The following is a 13,856-nucleotide window of genomic DNA, read 5'->3' as shown; positions in this document are numbered from 1 at the left end:
ATTTTTAGGATTTCTCTCTTTTTCTAGAGTGTCCACCTAGGAATCCTAGGTGGCTTCACCTGGAGGCTTCAAAAGGAGCCTCCAATTAGTAATAGTAAGATTGGTCACGCGGGGACGCATGCATGCGTCGTTCAGAAAATGTAGCAGATGGACGGTGCAAGAAATTAATATCATTTCCCATATCGTGATGTGCATCGGTGCTGGTCCATAGCTACACACCCACACAAGTCTGCTGCCCTATCTTGCGTCGACATCTCCACCAGTATGCATGCAGGGATCCTTGGACATTTACTGCATCCAAGACCGAAAGGTTGAACCATTGCGATCCAAACTTGTTTTGTGAAGGAGCAGTCTTTGCACAAGTGTACTGGATTTTCTAGATTATTTATGCAAAGCTTGCAATCTGTGTCCTCAGACCATCCACGTATGAACAGATTGTTTGCCGTGAGTATTTTTTTTATGTAAGAGCGTCCAGGCGAAGAATCGACATTTTTTCTCTGCCTTAGCCTTCCATATCGGAGTCAGTTTGATCTTGCTAAAGACTCTAGAAAACTAAATTTGGTATGCACTTTTTGTGGTGTATTCTCCATTTGCCGTCCAACGCCAATAGATATTGTCTTCGATTGATAACAATCCCACGCGTTGCCTGCAAAAGTTTCACAAACTGTAGGACTTGTTCTTGTGAACTTGGTGGAAAGATATGGTCAATCCATTTATCCCTGCTAGCGCCTGACATACGATGATTTTCTTCCTTTTTGTCTTCGCATGGAGTAATGGAGCAATTGATTTCGCCATGGTTCCCTATATCCAGCTCGACGTCTAGAAGGGCGCCATTTTCCCATTCCCAATTGTCACCGTCGTCGAAGCATGGAAAAGTTACATGGGATTTCCAAACTTGTCCATGCTCTGTTCTTTTGCTTCCACTGGAACCACAACCATCTAAGCCTGAGAGCTCTAGTGAATCTATCCAAATCGACACGCCTTTTTCCTAAAGTAAACAAGTCGTGGACCAGTTGATTAGTGAGTGTCCTCCACTCACCCTGTCCAGTGTCTCCCCCCTCCATAGGAAGCTTCTTCTCTTGAGCAGCTATTTTTGTGCTTGTAAGACTGTTAGATGGTAAATCGGCAGGCTCGATAGAACTGTCTTGACCAAGGTTTCTCTACCAGCTGAGGATAAAAATTTCCATTTCCACCCCGGTAGCCTTGCTCCAATCTTGTCTATATATAAGAGGTTGGACCTCTATTTTCCTTAACTTTCTCGTATGAAGCGGGAGACCCAACCAGGGAAGTTGCTTATCTTGCCCAAGAAATTATGCACCAAATTGATCACCTCGCTAAGTTGCATTCTGATTGGGAAAATTTCAGTCTTACCCATATTTACTTTGAGACCGGAACATTCTCTAAACAAAAGTAGTATTTTCTGTAGCCTTGTTAATTCAAGGGCCGAGGGGTGTGCAAACGGGGCCGCATCGTCTGCATAAATAGAGCATCAAAGTTTTGCCTTACTTGGAAGTACTGATTGTAATAACCCCAATTCTGCTGCTTGATTGATAATTCTTTGGAGAGGATAAATTGCAAAAATAAATAATATTGGTGATAACGGATCTCCTTGTCTCAGTCCCTTGGCATGTCTAATGTTTTTGTCGGTTTTCCATTTATTAGGACTCTTGAGGAGGATGACCCTAAGACTGTAGAAATCCAATTACGCCATTTGGTGATGAATCCCAACGCTGTCAAGACATCTAGCAAATATTGCCACCCAACCGAGTCGAGTCGAAGGCCTTTGAAATGTCATGTTTGATGAAAAAAGGGCCTGCTGTTTTTTCTTATGTAACAACTGAATTACTCTTTGAACATAGAGGAAATTGTCATGTATACACCTTCTCTTGATAAACGCATTTTGAGCCTGGGACACCCATGTTGGGATACGAGGTAGGCTACGCTAGCGCAAAATAAAATTTTTCTACCGCGTAAACTAAGAATAACTGCTGTTATGGATCACGGGATTACCACTCGACGCACAGGTGCGGAAGTTGTAGAAACACATCAGGGCAGCAAAGTCGATCACACGTCAACGCAGTGTAGTCGAACACGTCGACGACGTCGAGCAGCTCCTCAGCAGCTTGTCCACGTGCAGCGACACCCTCCTCGTGCCACGGCTCGTCAAGCTCGTCGTCGGCTCCTCATCGGCTCATCAAGCTCTCGTGCGGCGGCGCGTCCAAGTGCTGCAGATGCAACACCTCCAAGGTATCCACACGTGCAGGGAGGAAGCGACGCAAGCCGGACTGCTAGGTCTGCGAGTTGCAACAGGGCAAGGGCGTGGGAGGCGCTGCAGCTGCTCGTGCGAAAGGGATTGATCACGTCAAACCCTAAGCCGCCCTCACCCCTCATTATATAGGGGTCGCTAACGGGCCTCTGGGTTCGAATTAGTACTCCTAAACCTGGTCCAATTCGGATCAAATCCTCATTGGGCTTCCAGCCCCTTAAGTGTGTGACCCTATAGGTTCGTATATGTATAGACATGGCCCGAGTACTCCTACTCGGCCAATAGTTGGTAGCGGCCTCTAGCAAGATGTGTCAACTCCTATATGCACACGAAGATCATATAAGACGAACCATCACAACATCACGTACATCATATTCCCTTTGCCTCACGATATTTGGTCTAGCTCCAAGCCGACCACTCTTTCTCGATCCTGTGATTCGAAATCCCTTTGTAGGTTAACTCTTAACTTTACGTAGCATGGCCATACATTTCCGAATCCGATCACTCGAGGGGCCCAGAGATATCTCTCTCAACTAGAGAGGGGCAAATTCCATCTTGATTAACCATGCCTCACAACATGCTTCTTGACAAACCCGAAAGCTACCTTTATAACTATCCTATTACGGTGTAGCGTTTGATACCCCTAAGTAAGCTGATCCACATCTTGAGAACATGCGACACTCTCAGGTCTAAGAACAAAGCGTACATGTTGTGTAAAGAGAGAACTATGTAACTCGCGTTAGGTCAGTCCTAGCACATGTCTCTACATGTGCCCACATTATTAGTTTGACATCTCAACATCCGTGACTTGTGAAACATAGTCATCAACTAATACATGTACTGGTCTAATATTCATGTGTGTCCTCACATGAACTCCGACTAGGGACAACTTTTGAATAACCATACAAGTAAACAGTTTCACATACAATTCACATAATTGCAAATCAATTCAAGTAGCTTTTAATTGATATTCAAGGAATACAATATAAATTATGGATACAAAGAAATATCATCATCTCTATGATTGCCACTAGGGGCATATCTCCAACAGTCAACCACCTGCACAAGAGTCAATCTAGAAGATATCTAATACCCATAGCTCTTATGTGCACATCATGCTTAGCCTGCGGGGGAGGCTTTGTCAAAGGATCAGAAATATTCAGATCCGTGTGTATTTTGCATAACTTGATCTCACCCCGGTTAACGAAGTCTCAAATGAGGTGAAATCGCCGCATTACGTGTTTGTTCTTATGGTGGTTCCTTGGCTCCTTTGCTTGCGCAATTGCCCCATTATTACATTGTTTGGTTGGAATCAGGTGGAATTAGAATTAGTTTCCAAGATCAACATGTTTGGCTTCCCGGAATTGGAAATGGTGATTCCTCAGGATTCCAGATTAGCCTATCGCACATTCTGGCCAAAAAAATCAGAAACAATTTCCCTGCCCCCGACGGCCTCCCCCCGCCTCCCCCCGCCTCACCTCCCCCACTCCTTCTCACCCTCGTGCCGCTGCCCCCGAGTCCCCGAGTGTTGCGCCGCCGCCTCCCGCACCACGACCCCCTCCGCCGCCGCCCCTCCTCCGCTACCCCCTCTTCCTCTTCCTGCTGCGGAATCCTCCCTACGCCATGGCGGCTAGGGTTTCCTAGTGCCGAGCCGAGGAGCTCAAGGGCCGGGTGTGGCCTCCATGGAGGTAGTCCTCGAGCAGATCTGGGTCCTCCACGCCTACCTCAGCGAGCCTCGTGTCCTTGTGCACCCACTTCCTCCTGCTCCGTCCGCCAAAGGGACCCGACGTGGTGACGACAGGGAGGTTACGGCGGTAGGTGCCGCAGCGCTGGCGGCGGCCGTGGCGCTAGGAGCCTGCACGTGAGTATGCATCCCTTTCACCCCTCTGTCCTCCCAATTTCTTCCCAGCTATACAAGTGAGTCATGGACTCTTGAGTACATATCCTCTGCACATGTCACTCAAACACATTCCATTTTCATTCTGCCCGCTGTAGTAATATGTAATTGTTTGAACTTTATTTCTGAATGCATGGCTCCATTCAATTTTGGCTCATATCCCTGTTAAGATACAATGAACGTTTGTATTTGTATTGTCCTTTTCTTCAGGTTATTTTCTAATTGTATATTGCACATCATCAGCCATGTCCCTAGGCTTCTGATATCCACCTGTAATGCCAGAAATTGGTCGTGGACCCATTGGCGACTGCTGAACAGGTGAGGGTGCGGTAAACTGGCATCAGGCTCTTAAGGTCCTCCCAGTGCGTTCCTTCGATCTCGCCTTGAAGATCTATCAAGCTGACAAGGTCGCGTGCCCATCATGCCCAGGACGAGTCCCTAGGGGTGTACAGCCGGTGAAGAAGTTTGAGCAAAAGGCTTTTGTTCTGAACGGCCAGGTCCTTGAGGCCAAGTCCACCGTGCTCTTTTGTCTTGCAATTTTTTTTTCATTAGCTTTGACATTGTCAGCATGCACTGTTGTGATTGATTGATGAATACTTCTTTGGAATGCTTCTTAGGTCAGCAGCTAATGTTGCAACCTTTTAGATGGAGACTAGAGGAAGGTTACCTTCTCAGTCTGTCAAGTGGGTGAAAGATCAGCGGCCACAGGTTCAACTGACAGATGCATGGTTAGCTCCATAAGATTTGACATTTGTTGTAATCAAAGATATCATCTCCCCTGCATCTATAGGTATATCTTTGGCTCCTTGCTAACTAACGATTCACAGTTTTGTCACCTAAAGTAGACTTATACTGTACATGCTTACTTTACATAGTGAATAGTATGGAAGCAAATGATTTCGTAGTTTAATAAGATGGTATGCATTTTGTAACCGGATCAGTGCCAGCTGGTGGCCTAATGTGAAGGTATAACCTTGCTTCGGATGGTTGCAGTAGTGCTGCCATCTGTCTAGTATAATGATAGTAATTTTCATTTTGGATTGATTGTACTCAGTTTTCTCGACAGTGGCCTAACTGTCCACTGAAAGGGACAAATCCCCTTTTGTTCAGTTTAGCTAGGTCAACAAACTCATTATTTACCAAATAATTAATTTTGGTTTGGCATGAATAAATTTCTTGATCTAGACACAGATATCTGTAGTACACAGGTATGAAAACATCACTTCCTAAGCAATTGGGCAAGGCAAGCAACACAACATGTTAAAGGGCAGTCAATTATCCATTGCTATACTGCAACACATAGTTAATTCCTAGTCTCAATCTAGTACTGCAACGCATGATTTTTGTATTTATAATATGTACTTGCCATTAGAATATATAATTTCACTTGTATTCTGAATTACCCTCCTCATTTCTTGATGCTAAAACATTTCTTTAAATTTGCATATGTGCTTTAGATGCCTGACTAAGAGAATGACACTACAAGCACATCCTATCTCGGCTGTTTATTTTCCAAGCAGGTGTGATATCTCCTGTTCCGGCAATATGGACTCCCTGATCTCTCACCACACCCTGCTGATAAGGTATTCTGTGATTGGTGGGTGCAGATCCATGCTCATCCTAGAAACAAGCCATGACTGAATGCGCCGCTCATTTTAGGTGCTTGGATGTTGTGGTGACACCGCAATGATCGTGTGTTTAATGGAGTTTCCCATAGTGAGTAGCATGCAGGCTGTCCTCGTATTCGAGGAAAAAAATCAATGGGCGAAATGTTTTTACCCAGGTAATTGTTGCATTGTATGAATAGGTTTAGATACCTTGTTAGAGTATGAATGTGCGTGCATTGTGGCACAAGAAGATTTATCATATCCATGTATGAATTAGTGTTAAATCTACCACATAAATATCTTCTCTTATCTCATTTTATATGTATATATGACAGAGAAGCACATGTATATCGTCATTGTAGAGAGAGACATGAGAGAGAGAAGCTTATCTGCTTTTTGGAGATAAATATTCAAATTACTAGTGTATGAGAGGGGTAGAATTATTCTATCATATTGTTTATACTGTTTAGTCCATGTTTAGTCATCTATATCGGCATTGTAGAGAGAGAGACTAGTGTTTAGCTGGTTGGAATGATGAGAGAGAGACTAGTGTTAGCTGGTTGGAAGGATGAGAGAGAGAGAGGAGAGTTTGGATGATAGAGAGATTAGTTCACCTGGTTGGAAGGATGAGAGGGAGATGAGAGAGAGAGGTGAGAGTTTGGATGGGAGAGAAAGCAGCTTAGAAGGATGAGAGAGAGAAAGCGGTATTCGGCTGGATGGTGGAAACTTCATATATTACTAATAATGCATCCAAACAGCATTTGGAATTTAATTCTAAGAAAAACTTTCTCGGTACATCCAAACAAGAAAATTCAATTGAATCAAGTTCTACGAAATCCATTTCCTATGGAATCTAATTGCTAGAATATGATTCATGTAATGAGTTTCAATTCTAGGAAAACAAACGGCCCCTAAAACTTTTCACTTCCTACAGAATTGGCGGCTCTTATTGAAGGGTCAAGACGCCAAATTCCTACTCCCTCTGTCCTGTAGTACAGTGCATTTTAGAAATTTTAAGACAAATTAAGAGAGAACATAAAAGACGCATGTACCCTCATTTATTTCCTAATCAGACCCTATCGTCAACATGATTGATGGTGATTGGTTGATAAATGGAAAGTATTAATTGCAAAATTTGTTTTTGTCCTCTAGAATGCATTATATTTGCAGACAAATTTTGAATGCTAGAATGCACTATATTACAGGACGGAGGGAGTAGATGAGAACCTCAAGACTTTGAAGACTTGGTTGGAGAATTTCTGGAGTCAAACGGATGACATGGAGATTGAAGGTGTTATCGGCTAATAGACGTCTTGAGTGGTTTCTTTTTTTTTCAGTTTCGTGATGGTTTGTTCAAGAGAGTTCTTTTGCTACTCTTCTGTTTCTGTAGCTCTGCTCTAGTTTCCGGTTCCCAGGAGGTGGTGCTGGCTAGCACGTTTCTTGTAAGCTGGAATCCCCAGCATCGTTTTTCCTTTTGTTTTCCTGTTATGGCTACCTTGTGATCGGATGTTGAGCTTTCTATAAAAGCTGGGTTTACCTCTGTCAAAAAGAACAAAAAAATCCAAGCGATCCGATGTATTTTCTAACCAACACATATGAAAGAAATATCTTTGTGTGCATCATGGTTTCGAACATCAGTAACCAAAACACCTTGTACAATCAAACATCTTGCAAACAGCTTGTTCATTTTAGCTATTTGTAAGCCAATGATTAAAAGTCTACCATGAAAACCTAATATGTTTAGTTCACTGTAGAGATATCATCTTTGTGAACTGCAATTCTTTTAGGTCCACCTTCAACTTTTGAATCTCAGCAAAAGATACTAACTTTCAAATAGTTGAAAAGAATACCTGCGTATCTTAGCAAAATATATGGAATTAACTTTCTATATTTGATCATACTATCTCTCAGGTGGTTAGCTCAACCGCATCAACAAATGTCCTAAAATTAAAATTTCAGTACAACTTGAGCATCACATAGATAAGTGTGCTACAACAATTCACAATTAGGTGAATGTCTGCTCGTTGCATTCTTGTATCAATTGCATTGCACCTCCATAGCATGGAGCAATCCGACATTCTCAAGACATCCATCAAGTCAGGGCCATTAGGCCACAATCTGTGTATGCTCTTTTTATAGAGTAGCCTAACAAATTGTCCTGATGAAAAATTGTGAACTCACTCAGAAATTTTTGTAATGGCTTTCACAAAAGTTGTAATGCTGAAATCAAACAAGGATAACTCACCAAGTCAGTACATTCAAGCTTCACAGTTGTCTTTTGATGTCAATATATTCTTCACTAATGGTGTCTTTTGTATATCACTGATATTACATTTCTTTTCATATTTCTCTTCGGATTCGGATTCGAATACGGACAGTGCCAGCTACGTTGGATAAGATACAATTGGATATATATGCGATTTGAGTACTCGGATATGGATACGGATTCGGTCTCAAATATGGTTAGAAAATATCTATACCGTTTTCACCCCTACAAATAAAGAAAAAGAAAACAGGGCCACGGTGTGGACTGCTTTTATCCGTGGGCCCGTTGCTTCCTCCTCTGGGCCTATATGGGCTGGCTGGCCGATCTCCTCCCGTCGTAATAAATCTCCCACTCCCCTCTTCTTCGACCTCCTTCAATTTTCCAAGACCGAGAATATCTTCGTTTACCTCTCCGGCTTTTTTCCTCGCGGCGATGACTCGGCGACCGCCGCCTCCCTCTTTGTCGAGCCCCTTCGCTGTCGACGTTCAGCCACAAGGTGCGCCTTTCCCTTCCCTTCCCTTCCCTTCCCGCTGCGCAAAACTGAGCCCTCCAAACCCTAATACAATCGAAGTTAGTGCACCCAAACCCTAATGTAATCGAAGTTAGTGTGATTTGTTTTGAGTGGAAGCCCCAATCTGTCTCACTTATATGCATATCTGTTATGCGCACTAACTTCGATTATTTTCATTCGGTTTTACATATGTAACTTTTTTTTATTTCATTCATGTAATTGTGTCAAGGATTTTAGATAACACCCGTTTTTTCTAATACCATCCATGTGCCAACCTAAGGAACAGGCTAGTTGTTACATATTTCTATAGGTCAAGTGTATCAGATAGCTGTCTCCCTCTACGCTGTAGTTGAGCTAAGAAATTATCTGATTCAGCCAACTTCTTTGTGGACCATCAACCTTGATATAAGATCTGTATTGGGGTCTCTTTGATTGGTTGGTCTATGGTAGTTCTACAACGTTGCTTACTGTTTCTAACTCCAAATTTTGCTGTTTTGTCCCCACCCTACACAAAAATTCTGACAAGGAGAACTAAGAGGGGTGATGGTCTCGCAGGAAGGTCGCATTAGAGCACAACACCTCCCAATGGTAAAGGAAAGAAGAATAATCTATTGGCCTCAGGTACGGTACCCCGTCCCCTTTCATTAGCATCCCTTGGATTGGTTGGTCTGATAGTTTTACAACGTTGCTTTACTGTTGGTGACACCACATTTTGCCCCTTTATATCCCCCCCCAAAAAAAAACTGCTTCAGCCATAGAAAAGATACGGAAACGGAAAACTAAGAGGGGTGATAATGATTTCACAAGAAGATCGCATAAGAGTATAAGAGGTTGCAATGGTAATGGAATGCTAACTGAGTCAATGGCCTTAGGTATGCGTGTTCTTCCTCTTTCCTTGTGTTTTCTCACAGCCTTATTTGAGCAATCATGGTTTATGTTGTTTGATTTTTTTTCTTTAACTAGGTGACTTGCATGGGGACTCTAACCGATATGACTGGACTAGGCTCAGTGATGAACTCAAGTCAAATTTGTCTAGAAGTGTTGCCTCACTTGCTTTGTGCAATGGTGATTATATATGCTGCTATACTATTTTAGTTTTTCTTTAACACCAGTCAAAAATTATTTACATAATTATGTTATGATCATCTGTAGGAGACAAAGTGTTATTTGCATGCTCAGTCATAGCTATAGAATCCCAGGAGAATCTTACAAGGTTCTTGACTTCAGCAACTTTGGCCAGAGCTGTCATCAGTGATGATAAAGGAAAATTCCATAACTTAAAGGTTGGTGCTGGTAATCGTCCTGTACTTTTTTTCTACTTGTTATATTTAAGTGTGATCAATGTGTGTTCTTTTCTTGCCTTACATTGTAGATTAAAGTGCGCCATGAAGGCAGTGAAGTGTACGAGGGTGTTTTGTCTGAATATGATTTAGATCGCAACTTTGCTATTGTCATCATCAGCACCTCCCTCGATGTTCATGTTGGACTTTTCAAACATAGGGTGGAAATTCTGCCCCGTGGTATGGTGCTAGCTTTAGGACGTGGCATCTCTGGCAAATTAATACCCATAAATGTGATACTCGATAATGAAGCTCCTCTTTTGAAAAGGTCAGAGGTAAACTTAAGTTATGATACCAACATTTCATTATGTTTCTGTTTTGACATGCACTAAACTGCATGTCAAAGAAAAAAAATCCTTTCCCCATGTAACCCTTGCTCTTTTCACCTCATTTGGTGTGCCAACCTTTATTCATGTTAGGTTTGGGAAGGTGGGCCACTTTTTACTTTTGATGGGAAATTTGTTGGCATGCACCTTTTTCTGGTATTAAGAGCCCATTTCATATCTTGGGGCTCAATTCTCGACTGGCTGAAGTGTACATCCCTGCAAAAGAAGACAAAGGTAGCCAGGTATGTCTTAATCATGTATTATTATTACTAATGTTTGCTTTTCATTGATTCCCCTATTCTATCATTCTATCATTTCCTACCCCTTCCCGTGCATGAGCTTGCATTCCAAACAACATATGTATGCCATAATCCAGATTGCTAGCTGTTTAAGCACTGCTCTGATCGATTCTTAGTCATTGTTGATGTTCTTCTGCAGGTTTGGATCCAGACCCACATGTGACAAATTGAATAGCCATTCAGAAGGTGAGTACGCAGAAACTCTTTTTCTGTCCTCAAAACACACACATACGTTGTGGTACCATGCAAATTGTTGTGACAAATTGTACACAAGTAGTACAAGTTTAGCTTTTACATTTGTACTTAATAACTATCAACTGATTTAGGTTTATAACGTGTACTTCCATAGAGTTAGTGCTATATGATATTACAGTGTTCTTTGTGTGTTCATGTAGACCAACTTCTAATGGTGCCATCGTAATCTAATTAATCAATTACACGCAGAATTTATGTGAATTTATATTTGTCATATATCATTGTAGCATATTAGTGCTAATCGCTTGACCCTGTTGCACCAGTACACAGACCAATACACAGAGATGATATGACCAGCGGATATTGTGAGGATCTAGAGTCCCTCGGTTACCCTATGCCACAAATAGACATGGCCGATGGTGAGTCACTGCTTCTGAATTTGCTATCTTTTTACAGTTTTGCTTTACAACTAAATGCTATTCAACTTGTAAATCCTTCAGATGGCATGATTTTGGTTAATACTTTTGAAGAGACTTTTGGTGACGCATATCGAGAAGGTGTCTGGGATGAATTCAGTAGAAGTGCTTTTTCTGACATAGATCGCTATGTTGTTGCACTAGCTTCATTTAAAGGTGATTTACAGTAGTGTGCTATCATGTTTTTATTTTTTCGTCACTTGTTACATAATCAAAATAGTGGCACGCAGGAGGGAAAAGGCATTTCACATGCACGGGTTTTTTTATTGAATGGAATGGATCTACTACTATTCTGACATCAGCGAGCTTGGTTAGAAGTTCTAGTGATGAAAACAAGACTGATGAAAATTTGAGGGTTTGTGTGCTCCTTGATTGTTCTTTGATTGTTGCTCTTTTATATTTAAGGTACTAATTTATTTACGTAAGTCGCACTGGCTCATTTGTAGATTGAAGTGTTGCTTCCCAACAAACGGCGCATAGAGGGCTTGCTAGAGCATTATAGTCTACATTACAATGTTGCCCTAGTAGGTGTCACGGATTGCCGTGTTGTTCGACCAGCAAGTATTCAGCCTTACAGGTTTGGGTGTTCTGCATCTGTAGGGCGTTCTTTCATATCAGGCGCATTAATGGCCACAAGTGGGCAGCTTGTTTCCTGGTCAGGCACACTTGACTGCATGTGCATTGTACGGTCGTCGTGTAAAATCACAAAGGTATATATTGCTGCTGTTTTTTCGTGCCTAGCTACTTCAATTTACACAGTACAAGTAAATAAATAGTAGCATCAGAATGAAGTAGCAAATATGTATTTTTGGATTAGAAATGACTACTTGTCCATGTTACCTTGCATTGCTAGGCTGGGATTGGAGGACCCCTTGTTAATATGCCGGATGGCAAAGTTATTGGCATGAACTTCTATGACAAGAGAATAGGAACCCCATTCCTTCTGTGGGAAGATATTGACAAGATTCTGGCACATTTCGCGGAAAAGAGGTATTAATTCCTAGCTTAATTTCCTTTCTGGGTATTCAAGTGCTTGTCATATCTGTTAAGGTTTTGAGGTTGGTTTTATTCACGATGTGCACTTGAGCTGAACATTCAAAGAACCCTGCTAGATTATATTTAAGCAGGTTCAATAAAAACATGTATGGATTCTATTACTAAACCCGTTTATTGCATTGGCGTGTTTGCCTGACAGTAAGGCTGGCAAAGTTGGGCATGACGATTGTGATCCCTCTAGAGCCCGTTTCTGGAAAATGGATGGAGATGACAGTGATCGTCCAAGCAGATAAATGTTACTATTAAGGGGGTGTTCGGATACACCCTCCTAAACTTTAGTATCTGTCGCATCGGATGTTTGGATACTAATTAGGAGTATTAAATGTAGTCTAATTACAAAACTAATTGCACAGATGAAGTTTAATTCGCGAGGCTAATCTATTAAGCCTAATTAGTCCATGATTTGACAATGTGGTGCTATAGTAACCATTTACTAATGATGGCTTAATTAGGCTTAATAGATTCGTCTCGCGAATTAGTATAGGGGTTCTGCAGTTAGTTTTATAATTAGCTCATGTTTAGTCCTCCTAATTAGCGTTCGAACCTCCGATGTGACCCTCCTAAAGTTTAATACCTCGTATCCATACACCCCCTAAGCTAGTTTCAATGTACCCTTGGGATATATATAAATAATGACTACATGTATGCATCTAACAACTTACAGGTGGCCTGTGCCTGAGCCATGTTGGCTTCGTCCTGACGATTTGGTTGAATCTGAGGATGATGAGTTGGGAATTGAACTCCCAAGCGGCCGCAAGAAGAGATATGGGTACTTAGGTGGAAGAAAAGTTATATTATTCTAGAAGCCATCACGTCCTCGATACGAGTCAGTCGTCACTATATAATGTTGATGTCGATGCACGATGCTGGACCCTATTTATTGCCTAGTGTGCCTTTATCTTCTCTGGATCTGGAATTATATACCCAGCGAGTACTAGCTACTTTGTGTAATAGCACTGCATTTTCGTCGTGATTTAAGTTATATACTGTCGTAACCGACTCGTTAGAAGATCGACTATTGACATGTTCTGGCCTGTTGGGTCAATGCTTGTTTTTTTAAGAACAAGTCGATGCTTGTTTGTTGAAAACCCTTTTTAGAACAAAATGGTGCTCCTTGGGAGCTTGCCAATTACGTCGGAACAAGCTGCTTGGTTCCTTTTTTTTTAAGGCAGCTCTATATTAATATGGCAGACAATTCTCTCAATCGGCGTGGTCTGCACGTCGGACGCCCAGGCGGATTCGTGGGGGAAGGAGATGGAGGTAGAGAAGATGGATTCAGTGTTAAGCCTGGAGGACCGGCTGCAGGGGCTTACGTTGACAAGAGAGGAGGATGAGGACCTGGATTTTTCAGAGGAGCTGGAGGTTTGATCAAGGATGTTCGTTGGCTAGAGCTTTTTAGGGTTCATACTACACTAAACCCTTTAGCCAGAGGCCTTGCTGAATACATCACGTACGTCCTCTCGATGCTAGTCAACCATCACTATATATCTAGGATGTCGAATATGTGTTGCGTGAGATGAGCTTAAGGTTCATGAACGCCGGTGCATGCACCATATATAGCTGTCTGGCCGTGCCCGTCGTCTTGGAGAGCTCCCTTTGGTTAACCTAACGCAAACA

The 13,856-nt window shown here is 42.1% G+C and overlaps 1 protein-coding gene and 1 long non-coding RNA gene across 14 annotated transcripts; both read left to right on the top strand.

Moving 5' to 3' along the window:
- The first annotated feature begins 3,739 nt into the window (after nt 1-3,739).
- On the top strand, nt 3,740-7,310 carry LOC101774950. 13 transcript variants are annotated; one of them, XR_001164634.2, is made up of 5 exons: nt 3,740-4,127; nt 4,446-4,481; nt 4,593-4,953; nt 5,621-5,946; nt 6,976-7,310. It is a non-coding gene; the product is annotated as an uncharacterized LOC101774950 (long non-coding RNA). The 13 variants fall into 13 exon arrangements; XR_002678917.1 differs by having other exon boundaries at nt 4,407-4,481; XR_002678916.1 differs by having other exon boundaries at nt 4,374-4,481.
- Nucleotides 7,311-9,329: 2,019 nt separating this feature from the next.
- Nucleotides 9,330-13,607, top strand: LOC101782101. The gene is made up of 13 exons (XM_022829176.1): nt 9,330-9,419; nt 9,511-9,612; nt 9,700-9,830; nt 9,920-10,162; nt 10,307-10,455; nt 10,652-10,698; nt 11,031-11,126; nt 11,208-11,339; nt 11,414-11,538; nt 11,630-11,893; nt 12,037-12,173; nt 12,904-13,027; nt 13,431-13,607. Exons 1-13 carry the CDS (start codon nt 9,395-9,397, stop codon nt 13,605-13,607), a joined length of 1,752 nt encoding a protein of 583 aa, XP_022684911.1. The 5' UTR covers nt 9,330-9,394.
- Nucleotides 13,608-13,856: the final 249 nt, after the last annotated feature.

This window comes from Setaria italica, chromosome VIII (assembly GCF_000263155.2).
Source record: "Setaria italica strain Yugu1 chromosome VIII, Setaria_italica_v2.0, whole genome shotgun sequence".
Lineage (NCBI taxonomy): Eukaryota > Viridiplantae > Streptophyta > Magnoliopsida > Poales > Poaceae > Setaria > Setaria italica.
Note: the sequence above shows the minus strand (reverse complement) of the source record. Positions and strands in the feature narration are given on the sequence as shown.